General features: G+C 39.7%; 1 protein-coding gene across 4 annotated transcripts; it reads right to left on the reverse strand.

Moving 5' to 3' along the window:
- Nucleotides 1-740: 740 nt before the first annotated feature.
- Nucleotides 741-17,568, reverse strand: LOC145547666 (uncharacterized). 4 transcript variants are annotated; one of them, XR_014083963.1, is made up of 6 exons: nt 17,219-17,568; nt 14,999-15,057; nt 12,185-13,458; nt 11,168-11,264; nt 1,764-8,817; nt 741-1,009 (listed from the first exon to the last, which is right to left on the reverse strand). XR_014083963.1 is itself a non-coding variant. In XM_081597467.1 (4 exons), exons 1-4 carry the CDS (start codon nt 17,526-17,528, stop codon nt 8,801-8,803), a joined length of 483 nt encoding a protein of 160 aa, XP_081453593.1. In that variant the 5' UTR covers nt 17,529-17,560; the 3' UTR covers nt 6,541-8,800. The 4 variants fall into 4 exon arrangements, 1 of the variants encoding a protein (XP_081453593.1); XR_014083964.1 differs by lacking the exons at nt 12,185-13,458; nt 14,999-15,057; nt 17,219-17,568 and adding an exon at nt 12,040-12,178 and having other exon boundaries at nt 746-1,009; XR_014083962.1 differs by lacking the exons at nt 12,185-13,458; nt 14,999-15,057 and having other exon boundaries at nt 747-1,009; nt 17,219-17,562.
- Nucleotides 17,569-18,096: the final 528 nt, after the last annotated feature.

Genomic DNA, 18,096 nt, shown 5'->3' on the forward strand with positions numbered 1-18,096 from the left:
GACTACAAACGCACATGTCCGCACACATGAGAATGACCACAAATCTGTTTTGGTGACATCTTGTTGCATAAACTCTTCTGCTTTTACATATTTTTCCATGTTCCCTCTTGTTTAATAAGGCTTCAGAGCTCTTGAGTTTCAGCACAGTCCTATGCCAATGTCATGCCAATGATTGAGTAACACATAAAGCATCTCCGCTTACCATTCAGAGCAGGATTTTACTGCTGTCACATTTCCATCATCAAACCGGCTTCTGGCTCCGGTTCTACAAAGGAACTCTCACAGTTATTAGAGCCAACTTCTTTTAATGACACGAAAGGGTAGAGAAATGCTATTGGATGGGGCAAGAACCGCAACATGACTGGATTGTACTTATAAAAACGCTTTTCAAAGTAAAGTCTTACTAGCCAACATCACCTATGAAGGACAGAGAGACAATAGTCTCTTTTTCTGTGCCTGTACATGGAACAACACTGGTACATTGTGCATAAGATAAGTAAACCTGTTTTCCACCGCAGTGGTTTGCTCTCATTTGTTTTCAGATCTACTTTTAGTCACAACAAGATCTTAGAATCATGTCTGTGTGCAAGAATAGTCTCCGTGTTGTGAAGTATTACTGGTAAGAGGAGGAACATTTGGCAATGTGACACAATTTGTTTATTTTAGTGAGAGGAATCAGCAGTCACAGGACTTGGCAAGTAAAGAGTTTGATTTTAACGGCTGAACACAAAAACAAAACAAAAAACACCATGAATGTTTTTTTTTAAATGCACCTGAGAGCTTGTGTGCTGACATGCATATGCATTTATTTGATTACAAGACTGCAAGATCACTATTGCTGGGTAGCAACAGTGCTTTCAAGTCCCAACCCCATCCTTTCATATTCTATGTGCAAAACATGTCTTTTCCTCCCGACTGCAAACCTGTTCAAACCGGCTACGTGGTTACATGCAGCGCAGCTGGAGGCGCTTCCCCAACCACAAGGCCTGCCATTTCGCTCAACAGGATTCTAAAGTTCAGAATCAAGAGAAAAGAAAACACATTCAGTCACACAGAAGATTTCTAATGAAGAAAAAAAAAACCTTGCTGCCTTGAAAGACTCAGAGTAACACCTGGATACTCTCATTCTGACACTGATCTATTGACAGTTAAAAAAAAAAAACTCAGGTGTTACACAACATAAAACAATTTGAGCATGCTCAGAAAAGACAGAAAGCTCTGGAGAAGAGCAACAGAGTTGGTGGAGATATGCGAGCATCTTCTTTGGTGTTTGGCTTGTTTACATTTGCACCAGTCACAAAATCACCAGCGTTAACCTTGATCCTAACCTTGTTGGTGTAGATCAGTGTTTCTCAACTACACTCATGATGGACCACTGCCCTGCATAGCTTATGTGTCTCTGTTCCAGAACAGCTGATTCAAATGATTAGATGACCACCTCTGCATGCCATCAAGTGTTGTAGAAGTCTGTTAATCACCCACTTATTCAAGTCAGGTGTGTGGCAGAAGAGAAACACCTAAAACATGCAGGGCAGCGGTCCTTGACGACCGGAACTGAGAACCACTGGTGTAGGATTGATTATGTTTGCTACTTCTGCTGCGAAATCGTCTGCTGCAGTAAAGCAGTGTATGCTGATGCTGAATCTTTTCTAGTGTAAATTTTTCTTTTTTTTTTGTCACCTAAAAATCACACGTACAAACATTCCCTGCGAAACTCAAATATGCCCGAACACACACACTTGTTGAAGAAGAAAAATCCTTACCCCAACTTCCTCTTGAGCTATGCTAAACACCAGGGTTGGCTTATGAAAAGGCATACAAGCCCGACTGAGAGCAAAGCCAGTGTGATTTCACATTTATGTCCTTTTATCAAATTAGAAGGGTGTGACTTCTCAGTGTTTCCATCCTTGACCGCGTTTTCAACCAACAACACAAATATGGCACTAGAAAACAGTCAAAAACACAACTATCAACCTTTAACAGATTTAAAACACCAGATCATTACTGTGATAAACTATATTTTTACCTCATGAACTTAATGAGTCAGATAAAATGCTGTAATTAGAAGCGACTTCTCAAGTTCAGCTTCCAAGTCTTTGAAATATGAATGGACTGGCATGTCAACATGAAAGCTGATCTTCCCTCATGACTTTATCTCTATTTGCTCTGAAAGAGTTCATTTGGACCAGAACTTACCAAAATAAGTCCTTATAACTGAATTTTGGGATTTTGTTTTTCTGTGTAAGTATGATTTACTTAACATGAGCTGCAGCCTCGTTCAACTGTAGTACTGAGGATTACGCCCTGACTTCTGAACTGACAGCTTCTCCTTTCAATGAGGAGCCAATTTTGTTCGGAAGCTATTTCACAAGACTGCAGTGGCAGTAAATTTTTCTAGTGCTGAGTGAACCCACCAGTTCTAACTGGACAAAGCCACTGAGTTTACGACCTACATTCATATGAATCCCCACGTGTCTCTGCTCTCCAGTATCTACGCACACCTGTCTTCAAATGTTTGATCCAAAATTAACCTACGCTGGCCTCATTTGCCTCTGTAAAAAAAAGCGATGGAGGCTGCTGCCAAGGAAAGATTAGATGCAGAGATTCAGAATGGGCCAAGAGATGACATGAAGGGATTAGAAACTGGGATCTATCATTCAGCTCAGGACATTCTCTATAGCAGCTTTGGGTGTGGAACTCCTGATTGACAACATGGTGTAGCTGGAACGTGATCAGGTGCTGCATGATGCAGCCGTGATAGAAAAGGAAATGGAGAAAAGGGTGTCGAAAGGGGAATTGGTAAACAGAGCAGAGCAACTGCTGTTGGGGTCTGATCAACATATGTGGCGCTATCCAGGCATGTGTTTAATGTAAGCCAAGTTAAAAGGACTGTTTTTGAATTTGAAGTGTACACTCAATACAGATTCCAGCATGCATGCTCACACAATAAAGCCAAAAAATGTGAAGGTATAAGCAGACGGAATGTAGAAAATGCAATATGTAGTATATAAAGGCAAAATATTAGCTCACCTTAAAATCACCCAGCCTATTTTAAAAGTTTAGGCAGACATGAAAATTTAGGTTGATGAACAGAGAAATGCACAAACATAACCGTTGGGTGTCTTATCTTCATAAAAAAAAACGTGGCTTTAAAAAAATAATACAAATTTAAACATATCTTTCAGGCGTTTATTGTGAAGACACTGTATTTGATGTAATACATAGAATAAACACAGTCCAATTGTTCACATTTTAATCTCACTATAAATCCATCCATCCATCCATCCATTTTCTTCCGCTTATCCGGGGTCGGGTCGCGGGGGCAGCAGCTTCAGAAGAGAGGCCCAGACTTCCCTCTCCCCAGCCACTTCTTCCAGCTCCTCTGGGGGAATCCCAAGGCTTCCCAGGCCAGCCGAGAGACATAGTCCCTCCAGCGTGTCCTGGGTCTTCCCCGAGGCCTCTTCCCGGTGGGACGTGCCCGGAACACCTCACCAGGGAGGCGTCCAGGAGGCATCCTGACCAGATGCCCGAGCCACCTCAACTGGCTCCTCTCGACGTGAAGGAGCAGCGGCTCTACTCTGAGTCCCTCCCGGATGACCGAGCTTCTCACCCTACCTCTAAGGGAGAGCCGAGCCACCCTGCGGAGGAAACCCATTTCGGCCGCTTGTATCCGTGATCTCGTTCTTTCGGTCATGACCCAAAGCTCATGACCATAGATGAGAGTAGATCGACCGGTAAATCGAGAGCTTCGCTTTTTGGCTCAGCTTCACCACGACGAACCGGTACAGCGCCCGCTTCACGGCAGACGCTGCCCCAATCCGCCTGTCGATCTCCCGCTCCCTCCTTCCCTCATTCGTAAACAAGATCCCCAGATACTTAAACTCCTCCACTTGAGGCAGGACGACCCCCATGACCCGGAGAAGGCACTCTACCCTCACTATAAATATAAATGTGAATTATGAGAATTATGTCACTGGATCTATAGATACATTATTTTTTGGGGGGATAGCACATTAAGTCCAAACAAGATAAGAAAGGTGATATTCATAAGAACTTACTAACTATAAGTTTGCTAACTTTAGGACTAAGTTAAAGACAAAGATAAGAAGCAACATGCAATCAAAAATTAAATAAACAGACACAATTCCAGAAGCCTTTGGTAAATATTTCTGCACATAAAAAGTAAAAAAAACTAACAGTTAAAAGTGGTAAACTGGTTACGGTTACTTTCAAATAATAATAATAAAAAAAACCTCAGCAAATGCTTTTTATGGTCTTAAGTGACATTTTATGCTACTTTTAATGACAGAAATAACTGTCAAGGGGCAGCATAGAAGAGAATACTAAGCATTTAAAAGGCAGGGAGAGAGTCTGTAATTCCTAAACCACTGCCTATTTTCAGCTCTGGCTCCCACAGCCGCTGGTGTTTTTAAAGCATTCCCCAGCAGTAGAGTCAGGAAATCAGAGTCTGTGCTTCGTTTGTGCAGCGGCTCATTGAAAGCAGTGCCCATCAAAACCATGAGGGGATTGAAACAACAATCTCAGGATGTGGATCTTAATTAACAAAGGGAACTGTCTGAATCAGAATGAATGCTTTCATAACTGGGGGTTAAACAATGAGGAAAAGCTTTTCTAGTTAGTGTTATTCTGTTTATAGAACATCTTAAAATGTCCATTTACTCAACCTAATACAATTCAGTAGGACAGTCTAAACATACAGACTGGAGACAATTAAAAAAATACTGGAGCAGAGAAATCTATGATTTTTGAATTTACAATTTTAATATGAAATGGTTAAACTTATTTACTGATAAAGTAAATGTTGAGAGGGGAAGGGCAACTGGGAAGTAGCTTTGTGCCAGCTAAAAAAGCAGAAATGATTTCAGGATGATGAAACTTAGCTTAAATAAACCATGAAACTAGCAAATAAAACAAAAAAAAATCAAAGCTATCATGAATTATCTTTATTTTTTTGCTGCACAAAATGATGAGTGGTCTGCAAGAACCATTGTTAAGATCTCCAAATATTTTGCTGAAATTGCTTGCTTGATTCCTTGATCTAAAGTCCCCAGCAACTGGTCCCCCACATTGGCATGAGATGCTGTTCCACAAAATCTGTTGTTTTTCACAGCAAATCCATTTTAAGTAATTGCGGCTGAAAATTTTAACCTCAAGTCTTACTCTGACAAAAGTATGATTCCAAGATAAATTCCCAGTAGTATTTAACAACTGCTACAAGTTTCTGTTTGTAACAGCAGGAAAGAAAATACATTTCCTAGCAGTTTTTTTTTCCCTACTTCCTTTATCATCGTTCTTATCAGTGCAGAGTTATGGCATGAACATGAAAACCTGTCATGCTTGTTTGTGAGTCTCATTGATTGATTTAAAACTTCTCATTGCAATGAATATTGGTTAAGTTTGCTTGAGTGACACATATACTAACATGATTGACAACCCTAACACCCTTGTCCCGAGTGATTGGTTTTGTCTAGTTAGCAAAAGGAACACTAGGAGAAGGCAGAGGATTTTTTTCACAGATTACCTGTTTTATACTATACTGTCATGACATAGTGACAGTTTCAACAAATATGTAAAAAATATACTTTTTTTAAAAGTTACGCACTGCAGCATTCATGTGTAGTTTGCCATATGTGGTCAGAATAACCTAGACTGTCGCTAATAGTAATGGAAATCTCCAGGAAACTTTTAAAATGAAAATTAGCTTCCATTGTTTGCTCTTATTTCAAGCCTGGTTATTGTCAATATCAATTATTAATTTCATTGAGGCTGGATGACATCATCTGGAAGTCATTAGCAGAAAAAAACAAACTCTGTTGGGGAAAAATGCTCTTAAATCAGAGATAAGCAGCTTTGTGCTTAATCCCAACAAAATGAAAGCCATAGGGAGAAAAAACAGATTAAGAGACAGAGAACGCAGCTACACATCACCGACAGAGCAGACTGATGAGCACAACTTTTATTTCTTTTTAATAAAAAGGCAATGTTTATAGTACAGAATATTTTCAATAAATCTATATTGTTTGATTGGCTTGGCTTCAGCAGACATAAACAGATGCTGCTGATTGTGCTGCAGGGCGGGACGGTCCAGGATCTCAGAGACACTGTGTTCTCTGCAGTCTGCACGTTTGACGGCAGCCACATCAGCGGCTCCCCATGTGGAAACTAACCCAGAGTGACCCACCCCCTCCATGCTGCCCCGCGCAGCCCCCCCCCCCGTCCGGCAACATGCTCAAACCTGGCACGTGCATGCTGCCGTCTCCTCAGCCCAACTGCAGTAGGGGGGGTTAAATGTGAGCTGATGTGTTCAAAGCACTTCTCAAAACAAATATGCGTTTATAAAAAGAAAATCAAAAGTACTGCTAATACAAAAAGTATTAAGAGTAAGAGAAACAATAATGGTTGCCCCTTCTCAAGTTCAAGGTTGGATTTTTCCAAAATCATCTTTAGATCAAGTTACTGCAATAAAACCAGAATTTATCTGCACTTTTTATATAAATGGTGCCAATAAATGGGTCTAGCTGCAGCAGATGTAAAGTCTTTATTTCATATGAGCAACAAATCAAAATTATTCAGTACCTCTTGATCTAAAAGTGCTTCAAATGCTTTACATTCATCATCTGGGTAAATATGTATCTGTTTAAAACAACCAACACAGATGGTACAAAGGCAAGCAACTCTCCCGTTGATAACTGTAAGCCCCATTTGTCAACATTTATGTTCGTCAAGGATCCTGATGTCGGCATTTGTTTATTTAAAGATAAAAAATTAGATCAGGAACAGCTTTACAGTCTGATTTATATCTTTCTCAGGGTTAAATGTGCCAAACTACTTACTCAAACCGTCTTCTTCCTCAAAACAAATTTAACAAACCTCTCACGCTGAGATTTTGGATATGTGCTGCAAACGCATATATGTTTTGCGAATTTTAACCTGTAATCTAAACACTGAATGCTAATCCCACCCACAATCCCCACCAATGACCTAATCCGCATCCTTTTGTCTCTCCGCCACAGAACCAGGCCGATTATCGTGACGCATCAGCGGTCAACCAATGGTCAATCTTCATTTGGGGTTGTGTCCTCATGCCATCATCACGTAGATGCCGAAGTGAGATTTTTACCCAGTGACATGCAAGACAGAGCGCGAATGGGGAGGAGCTAGTGGCGTGGGCAGAGGTTTCAAGAGGGTCACGTGGCACCCAACGAGAACTCAGACCGTCACAGGGCATCACATCAGCCTGGAGCAGCCATGCAAACACGGAACAACTCCACGCCCTGCAAAATAACTGGGAAAACAGAGTAGCTGTCGACCGTTTCTGTTGAATTTCGATGCTTTATGTCCATGTATTGGAGGTTGCATTAATATTCTGACAAAAAAATCTGTTTAAATGGCTTTTTCCCCATAACATACATCCTGAAAAGCATTTTACATCCTCCAAAATCACATGTTTGCAGGTAAATATAAATTAGGACTTGCATTTGCAAATGGGGCACCAGCAGGATAAGAAAAAAAATAAAATAAAATGCAGTCTCACTTAGGAGACATAACACGCGAGTCAGGCCAACCGCATCCTGTTGCGTGCGGATGACACCACAGATTCTCAGACGCAGGAAACAATGTCACGCTGCAGCTCAATGTGCCAACCTCGAGACTCTTCCAACGTTATCAAACGTCCGCTCAAAATCTCTTAAAATATTCACAGCTTTATTAAATCATTGCAAAAATAAAGTGATACATTCATTCATCAATAAAAATAAAAAAACTCGTAAAGATTGCAATGATTACGTTCCTACATGTACATGCATTTCACTAACATTTCACAATTGCACTAACATTTGTAGATCCTGCAAGAAAAAGCTCTCATCCACAGTCACACACAGAGAGGACTTGTGAATTGCTAAAACAATGAAAACACACATTAAACAGCGAGTACTTTGGAGTCCCTCTGCAGATTCCACTTCAGCATTTCAAAAGGTTTCGATAGTTTTGTGCAAATATTTACTGACAGACACAGCTGGCATGTAGACCGAAGGATCACAGATTCTGATCTGTTGTGAGGCTCTACAAAATTCTGGAGAAGGAACAAAAAAAAATAACAACAAAAAAAAGTCAAAATAATTAAAAGTAACATCTGATCCCCTTTTAGCCTTGTTCTGGGTCTGCCATCACTTCATCAGGAGGCACCACTCAGTCAGCCATCCCTTAAAAAGGAGAATTCAGAAAATATAACCCTTTTTGGACAAAATTTGTTTCACAGTGAAAGTTTTTCTCCTTTTTATAGCACTGATGGCATCCTGGAAGCACGCACCTTTGCAATGACTAATGCTCAGACCCGTTTGGCAGGGATCTGGTTTCCACACACTAAAACCAGTTCTCCCCATGACCCCAGATAAGGAAATCTCCCAAATTGTTGAAGGTCCTGGCACCAGAAAATGGGAATTATTTTTTTATGTGACCCTGAAAAGTTCTGCTGGTGATATGTGAAGGATCCCAGGAAGTCAGTGAAAGGGCGTGATCGACGACTAAGGTGAGAAAAGTGCTGTCCAGAGACACACCACCGTGTCTTTCTTCCTCCCTTTACCTCCGTTTCTTCCTCCGGTTCTCATTGGCTCATCTGTCATTTCCAGATTCTGGAACGACCGAGCCTCTTCAGGCTGCAGGCCGGACTTGGACCTTCTCTGTCATCTGTTTGGCACTGTAGTAGGACAGACTCAGACCCATGATGGCCAGCATCATGGCGATCTGGTTGACGGTGCGGTCATGCGGCTGCGTCTGGACCTCACCAGCGACCTGCCTCTGCAGAGACAGAAAAGGAAATGAGACCAAGGTTACTGGTTGGACACATGAACTTATAGGGTACTACACGTGCATCTCAAATTAAAATATCATTAGAATGTTAACTAAGTTGAAAAAGTTAAGCTCAAATTATATGAAAACAATTATTTTAAGCATTTTTCAGTATATGTTGAAAAATCGCTAATGAGAATTTTAAAAAGTCTGTTCTTAATGTAGAAATGTCAGCCTGCTGAAGATTATGTCCATGTCAAAACTTATTTAGCATCAATTGCTGCATCAGTGCAGCTCGACATGGAGGTGATGAGCCTGTGGTTCTGCTGAGGTGTTAAGGAAGCTCAGCTTGCACCAACAGCTGCCTTTAGCTGCTCTGGCTCTGATGTCTCATCTTTATCTTCAAATTAGATCAGGGCAGAGTAGAGGCCAAATAAATAACTATGCTATGGGCAATAAACCTGCTTTAGTTACCTTTGGCAGTAAGCCCAGGTGCCAATTTCTGCCAGGAAATTAAATCAGCATCTTCATAAATCTTTGACAGCCGAGGAATAAATATTTTCTGTTAGAAAACTAACTTGAACTTGGAAAAAGATCAAATAAAAACACACAATGGACTAACAGCAGAATGGATTCCTCCCCAAATTGTTACCGAGTATATTGCACTACATTAATTGCACTTTTTTCTTCCACATATCTTTCCATTAATATTCTTTGAAACATAACTCTAGACAGCCACCTGTTTTAGCCATGGCTTTTTGTGGGTTACCCTCCTTGTGGATGGTGTCAGTGAGTTTCTGCTGGACACCAGTTGAGTCATCGGTCTCCCCCATTATTGTGTTGGCCATATCACTAAATTAGTACACCAAAGAGCATATTATATATTCCCTTAATACTCTTAATTTCTTGAGATGTTAAATATTAGGACATCATAGCTTTTAGCAGAAATACACATTAATGCAACAGTCTAGATAGACATGATTCGCTTTTTGTCTGAAATTATAGAAATAACTTTTCAGCCTTATTCCATTTTTGAGATGCATCTGCATGTCCAGACGGGTTCTCTTCTGAAAAGCTTAAAAGACTAATATTAGAAATCTTCCCAATCTGCCCAAGCAGAAACAGCCATTAAAGATTTAGCATGATACTTTATTAAAGGGGAACAGTGTCCTGTGCACAGGGATGCCCTCTATTGTATTTTTTCTACAGGTGGAGCTCCACCCTTTTCTACATACAGATCAGGTATTTGAGCTGCCCACACTGTGAGATAACAGCTCATTTATGGAATGAGTAAATGATGATCAAAAAGATAAAGTGAGATCTATGTATTCAATAAGGCTGGCCTGCATTTTTCAGCAAAATTGTAAAAAAAAAAAAAAAAAAAAAAATCCCCACTGTTAGAATTGCTACATAAAGCATAATGTTTTTTTTCTTCTTTTTTTTGTCAATAACGTATTTCAGGACGACATAACTCTAGTCCTAAGTTCCAGTCATGCTAATGTTTTCTAGTAAAATTCATTTGAAAGAATATTGAACAATGCGCTCACTGAAGCATATAATTGTCTGAAATAATTAAACCAACAACCAGCCTGTACATTATAAATATTATCATAACCTCGCTACAGGGTCAGATATAAATTAAAAGCTAGTCACTTTCTTTTGTTTTCTTAAAGCCATCCAGAGACGCTCCTTGTTTGTGAATTAGTGAAAATGGACGAATTAGAATTAATGTACAATAGAGGAGACATATGCTGCCCCCCCCCCGCCCGCCTCCCCACAGAGGATTACAATGACAAAAGAAACAAAGGAGATGATAATCATAAGCTCCCCTAATTACATTGTGATGAAGAAACGTCCTATAGCCTCCTAAGGACCCGACCCTGACCACCTGCTGCTGCGCACTGAAGATTAGCTGGCTTAAAGGAGGCTATAACATTTTTCCCTTGATTACAAGAGAGACAAATTAGGCTTTTAAGAAATATTTCTGATTACAACAGACAAGAACAAAGGTGCATTGCATCACTCTTATTAAGGTAATCTTGTTTCAAAACTAAAGTTGGTCAGACTACAACTAACGCTTCTGATAAAAAGCCAGCACAAGAGCAGACAAGATCCAACTAATTAACCTGCTCATATCAGCTTGAGATAGCAAGAAGGTTCAATTCAATTTAACGTAACATTTAATGGGTGCTTATTCCACATTTTTATTCGAGCTTATGAGTCCAAAAAAATGATTGTGATGATCAATAAGCTGATTGTTAAATATTTTTTGTATTTTTGTCTTCATACAATGATGCAGTGAAAGCTCTGCATTTAGGCTCAACGTACACTGACTCATGCTTATATTCATATTGAATACCTGGAGGAGGCGGAAGTATCCAGGTGTAAGCCTGCCCAGTCTGATGATCATGTTTGCTGAAATGATGGATCAGTGAACCCCTGAGGTGGTTCAAGACCTGCAGGCAAAAAAAATGAAAAGTGTAAATGTAGGTTATGTATTTCACGTAAACAATACATACAAAGAAGTGAAACTAAGCTTTTGAAGTCAGATCAAAAATAGGAGGGTACTGCTTTGTGCTGGCTTGCAAATAAACTAAAACATGAGGAAGGAACATCCTTTGCCTGAAGCTGTGGCACAAAACTGCACACGTGTGCAGAACATGTGTGATCGAAAATATTATCTGGAACTATTTCCGGTTTGTCTATTTTGCCACAAGTTCTGTTCATTTCGCACGTTCAAAGTCGGGAAGCCCCCAAATCCGCCACCCTTTGCCCTCCCCTCAGTTCTGAGTTATTAAATCATCATGTTTGAACGAGATCTGGGTCAGAGCAACAGAGACTGTATTCATGCTGCGTCATGAACCGACACTGCAAAACTAAAGTCATTTCCATGTATAAAGATAAATGCAGTTATAACTTTAGTGATCACGTGGCTTTGCGTTACACAACTGGACAGCGAGATTCTAACTAGATGAAAGGAAGAAAGACAAAGGGATGGTTTTCAGTCCCACTGTGACAGAGGCGCAAAGTGTAAAACAATGTTTAAATGGGTTGATGGTAAAAACAGGAAACGGGATGAACTCATATCATATGATAAAAAAAAAAAAGAAAGAAAAAAAAAACCTGTCCAAGCATAATTATGTACAATGGCTTGTGAAAAAAGATGTTGGGCTTAACACTGAAAATTTATGTTAATCCTGGGATCCATGGAAAAAAAGGAAGCATAATCACCAAAGAGGATGCATAACACGTGAAGCAAGAATACGCCAACCTGTGGAGTTACACCCGTTATGGAAAAAAAAAAATAGTGATTCCAAGTTTTGTAAAGTTACTCCTCATGTCAAGAGCTGATTATGAAAACAGATGGACTTCTCACCGTCTGCAAAAAGGAAGAAAGGATCACTCCAGTCCCAACAGTGGGATCTTCTGCTTCCACAAACGGGGAAAAAAATGACAGAAGAAACTCCTAACAGATGCCAAACAGAGAAGAACCTGAACCAGAGAGAGAGCGTCTGCGCTGCGTTCCGCCTTTTTATACAGCCCAGCTCTTACCCAACCAGATCTTCAGGCTCGCCTGCGACACACGCCCACTTCAGCAACACATACACTCCGGTGTCCAAATTCATTACCCTCAGTGGGCCGCTTCCCAAATACACATGACTACTGCCTCCTTCCAAAAACAAAAAATGTCAGATATAATGTGCTCACTTGGGCAGAATAAGGGAAATAAACAACAAAATTAAGAGAAGAATTATTTGGGCTGGGATTTCAGCGTATTGAGTTATATAACCGGTATGATATGCACATTTAATCTCAGTTTGGGTCAGAAATCTAGTTGACCCCACAACTGTCGACAAGTGGGTAAAATATTGCTGAAAAACCATTTAAGCTTCTTAAAATTTACCAATAATGTTGTGTTTTTTGGGGGGGGTTTTTGTAAATTGCGTAGTTGATTATACAACTACATTTCACAAAGCTCTGCAGAGTCAAAACTGCACTTAATATCATGCAACCTGAGCTCCCTGCATGAGGTCCAGAAGGCATGAAAATGTTTCTGCAACCTGTGGATCTGAGGTCATGCAGCTAACACAAAACATCAGCTCACTTTCTAACAGCGAGAAGCTCTGTATGAAACTGTATAAGCTATCTCAAATCACACCTTACCCAAACACTACAAACGTTTTGTGAATAAACCGCACCAGCACCAATGATAGTGCAAGCATGTTAATGGAGCTCTGTGACAGAGAGTTTAAGTAATGCAACACCCAGCATGTCTTACAGCTACCTACACCTAATACTCCAACACCCACTTTACTGCAATTGTTAGCACAAAGCATTTAATCCCTTTTCAGCGACTGTATGCATTTTGGCATCTAGACGTGTTGATGATGGTTTGTAGATGTAACAACTGATTTAAAGTGGTGAACATGAGTGACTCTGAACTTGAAATGGTTGTTGGTATTTTAGAAATTGCTTATCTGCTGGGATTTTCAAACAACCGTCTCTCGAGTTCTCATAGAAGAGTTTTGAAAATTAACAGAGCACCTTTGGGATTTTGTGGAATGGGAGATTCAGGTGTAGACAAATCTGCAGATGCTGTGTTGTTAAGGTGAACCAAAATCTCTGAAGAATGTTTCCGACACCGTGAATCTACACCACAAAAAAAAAAATAAAAAAATAAGTTTGTTCTGATTAAGTAGGTTAAACCAAGATCTAACTAAGCGGAGTATCTTAAAAGAAGAATTAAAAATAAGACTTGTGTGGTTCAATATGAGAGCATGTGAAGAAAAAGGAGAAGATACAAAATCATCTTCCAGTCAACATTTTCTATGAGGAATGAAATGCTATGCTAACATGAGCATGTTTTGTTTTGACAGGACTTGTCGATAATTTGGCTGATAACATGTTTCTGTCTGGTTCAAGCTAAGTGAGCGTAAACAAAACTTACAGCAAAGAAACTTAAAGATTTGCTTCTAAAATCTTAAGAACAGCAGAAGTAACAAGACTGACAGAGAGCTGAAACAATCAAAAAGTCTTTTTCACTGTGAATGTCTTTCTAAAGATAATATAAAAAAGGATAGACAATTCCTAATTCTTTGGTTTAACAAAAAAAAAATCTTAAGATTAGGTTCTTAAAATGTTCTTGAATATCTCATCATTCCTAATCATGATCAAATGGAAGATATCGGGCAATAGTGAATAAGTATTCTTACACTAAAGTATCCACTGTGCTATGTATCTTGTTCTCTTAAAGGAGAAGCCTGCTAATTTTACTTGAGATTTCACTTGTATGTCAAATGTCTAGAAATAGTTTTACAGACACTAAATAAACACAACCGTGGTTTACATAGGGGACATTTTTAGATTTAGAGACATGTTTGTAAATGACCTCATTAAAAGTAAGTTCTGCAGTATGTGCACTTCAACACTTGAGATACTTTACTGAAACAAAAGTAACCCAAATAGCAAGAAGTTTGAGTTAAATTGGGAATTTTAAAAAAATGTAATGTTAACATCTGAAGCTAAGCAGTAAAGTTGCTAAATCAGGAAATACTAAAACACAATAGTGCCATGTTGCTGCGTTGGCAATAAAAATGAAATGTTCTTCCTGAGAAGCCAGAGGTTATTCCTCCAGATCACTAGTGCATGGATATTACTGCAATACTTTCCTATTGTACAATAATACACTTCTGACTTTGTGAAATCTTCCATTAATAGTAATGCATAGAAAAAAATCTTACTAAAATGTTGGTAACTTCAACTCAAAACTTACTTTATATTTTGTTTAAGAATGATCAAATTGTTTATAGAAGGTACCGTCATTACTGCCACATATGTGTCACTTTAACCTTTCTTTATGAGAACTAACTGAAGCAAACATATAAAACATGATTAATGTTTATGAATAAGTTGGGTGATAATTGTACAGGAAGTAGTACAGTCTGAAACCAAACTGGCCAGCCCCTTTAAATTAGCTGAGTAGATCAAATTCTTCAGATGTTTACGGCTGCTTTTCAAACACCCATTGACACTGTCAGGAATTTCGTGTAAGAGGCAAAGCTGAGTCAGTAATGGGGAGAGGTCAACATCATGTGTTGGAAAGAGTCCGAGTGAATCATCTGTGAACTATTCATGTTACGGTCAGGGATCGACATGAAAGCCGGACGGCGTTTTCCCATGCATGCATCACCTGTGGCCGTGCAAAAATCCTCAGCTGCCAGCGAGTCCAGCCACAGATCTGAGGGGAAGCTGGGAAAATTGGTTGTGGTTATGGTCAAAGCACACAAGAATATTTGATTCAGAAGTAAACAGATATGTTCACATTGTACTAAAAGCTTCCCAAGCCATTTTGGGATGAGCTTTTTAGCGTTTGTGGTTGTTAATATGCCTTGAAAGCTATAGGCGGCCATCTATCGGGCACATAAATATTTCCTTCGCCTTGGTACACGCTGTACTTTCCGCAAAACAACCAATGAAATTCCACCGTCAGCCCTTTCCTCCTATCTTGGTCCCGCCTTGTTGTGTCACTTTCAACCCCCTCCCCCCCCATCCCTCCCATCTCAACCCCCAGCTCCCTGTAGCGAGCAGCCATGTGAAAGATGGACCCATCTGCAACCGTAGCAGAACCATTGACCAACTAAAACAACCTCCTGCAGCACAAAGAGCCTCAGTGTAACATCAGCGCCGTTAATCTGCTTGCCTCGCCACAGGAGCAGCTCAGAGACTGGACATCCTCCACATCACTACAATGGCACGCCACTATTGTTGCCCTGGTGGCCGAGTCAATTAGTTAATGTGTGCAAGCTCTTGTGAAGTGATCCTGTGGTGACTAATAAACCCATCATACCTGTTCATGTTCATTTGAAAACCAAACTCATTAAATTCCAGCCACACCTTTAGAAACCCGAACACTTGGAAACAATGTGCTGTGAGACTAATACAAAGTCATTGGGACTGCAATAAACAGGTCATCCAATTGTATTCTAAAAAAATACTTTGGGATAAAAATGGAAAATAGTACCAAAAAAAAATGCACTCTGCTTATGCACTCTGCCTCTGCTCATGATCACAATTACATAATCACAAAAATAAATGTTAAAGTATTTCAGTTGCAGCAGAAATACTTTGGGGTAAACCAAGAGATCCAGCATAAACTGAGATTCTGGAGACGACGACACTATGAAAGTTTATTGGTTTGTAGAAATAAAGCTTTTCCCTGCATATTCCAGTCAAAGTCTGGGAATTTATCTCAATCAAACGACAAACATTTTATTTTGGTCCCTAACTGACGAAATACTGTGGCAGATTTAGGTCAGAACAGAGAGGAGCTGAGCCATGAGTTAAAGTGTTTTAAGCTACTCTAAAGTGACTCTCAAAGCTGACGCACACAAGTCTTAATCCACTTAAAGGGAGAATAGATGATCAAAGGTTTTAACCTTTGTAAATCCAGCCAGTGGTTCAATTTTAAGGAACATCTAAAGGAATTTTTTTTTTTGTTATAAACTGTCAGTTTAAATCAGCATTTAAAAAATGTCAACAAACCTAAATTATGTTTATGCATATGTCAGTTTGAACTCTAGGAAGCAAAACCTAAAAAAAAATTCCCCTACGGCTAGTTAGCCAGAGTGGAAAGGAACAAAGTGTACATTCCAAAGACATGCAATATGTATAAAAAAAAATCCTGCCATCAGAAAAGTTAAAACAGGAAAGATTTACTCAAATTATAGCAATTTATGACTAAAAACATCTTACCAAAAAAAGTTTGCTGACTTTTTTTAAAGTATGAAACGTTTTTGTTCTTCTACCTGTAAATTTCAGATTAGGATGCTTTTAATAGTTTTCTGACGATCTGGGTAAGAAAGACAGAAACAAAGCCTTTAGTGCACAACCCTTTTTTGGAAAACACTGAGCAAAACCAAATCATAAGTTTAACTTTGCTTCTTCAAATCAAACTTTTACCACCGTAAGAAAAAAAACATGTCATGTAGGGGTTTCTTTTTTCAAGCTATATTCTGCACTTTTGGAAATTTCCTCCCATTTAAATATCCATATCTGGAATGATTCCCACTGATGAACTCATCTTAGATTAAATTCACCTGAGCGCAACACTTTCCACTTAAAAAAACACACACGCACACACACACACACACACATTAAGATGCTGATTCCTTCTTATTAAAAAAGTCGCAAAAACAAATACAGCCGGGTTTATTCTGAAGCAAACGAACTGTGCTTAAAAAAGTCAGAGCGCGTTTAATAAAAGTTTGGGATGAAAAACAACAGAACTTTTTGGCGCAGCTAGAAAGCAGGACGCGGGAGTCCACTGAAGCTGTTTTAAACTTAGCGCTGCAGACTCCCGAAGACTCATCAGTCATGTCTCCGTCCTCCCCGTCCATCCTGTCCCGCTTACCTGCAGCTGTTCGGCCGGAGGCAGGGCGTGTGTGCAGGGGGACAGCTGTGGGCTCGGCCAGCCTGCGCTTAAATGGTACACAGTGTTCGCTTTGAAAAGATTTTATAGGAAGCTGGGTATGCATGTTGTGTGTGGCAGAAGTGAGAGGGGAGGGGCACTGCGAGCGCTCAGACATGCCTCTGTTCATGCGGACCCCCGCAGCACAGGAGAAATGGGCTCGTCCGCGTTTAATGTTGGCTCGCGCTACCTCCGTGTTGCGGAGGAACATTTTGTCTTTGTGTGAAATATTGTGGGAGAAATACGCGCACATGTGACATGTCCTCTAGGTAGCAGGCGCTCCGGGATGTGTTTGGGTTTAAATACGAAACGAGTGAACAAGGAGTGAAATGTGCGGACTCTTGTGTTTTCACACAGTAATGCAATTCTTACTTTATCTGGGTTTTAGCTTCTACTGTCGGTGCTAACTTTGGAAACTAAAAAGCACCAAGTTGAACCTTTTATTTTCTCAGAATGAATTTACCTGCAGCTAAAGCAAAGTGCCCTGAACTTGAATTTTACATTTTATTTTACTTGCAACTTCATTTAGTTCGTAGCTGCAAGACTTTTTAATTACAGTATGTCTGACCGTAATCTGCAAAATGGTCTTCCTATGAGACTGAAAAGAAATCTCATCTTCTTTGTAAAAATAGCTCAAACTCGGTCAGTTTAAAGTCCATCAACAGCGTTTAACAAATTTAATGAACGCTGGACTTTGACACATAAAAATGTTTTCATCTGAACCACTGTGTTACAGCTCTGTTTAAGATCATCGTGCTGGAAGGTGAACTTCAGATTTTCTTCCAGGATGACAATATTCAGCTTACTAGATTTTAAGATGG

The sequence above is a fragment of the Poecilia reticulata genome, chromosome 16, assembly GCF_904066995.2.
Source record: "Poecilia reticulata chromosome 16, P_reticulata-male-v2, whole genome shotgun sequence".
In the NCBI taxonomy this organism is placed as follows: Eukaryota; Metazoa; Chordata; class Actinopteri; order Cyprinodontiformes; family Poeciliidae; genus Poecilia; species Poecilia reticulata.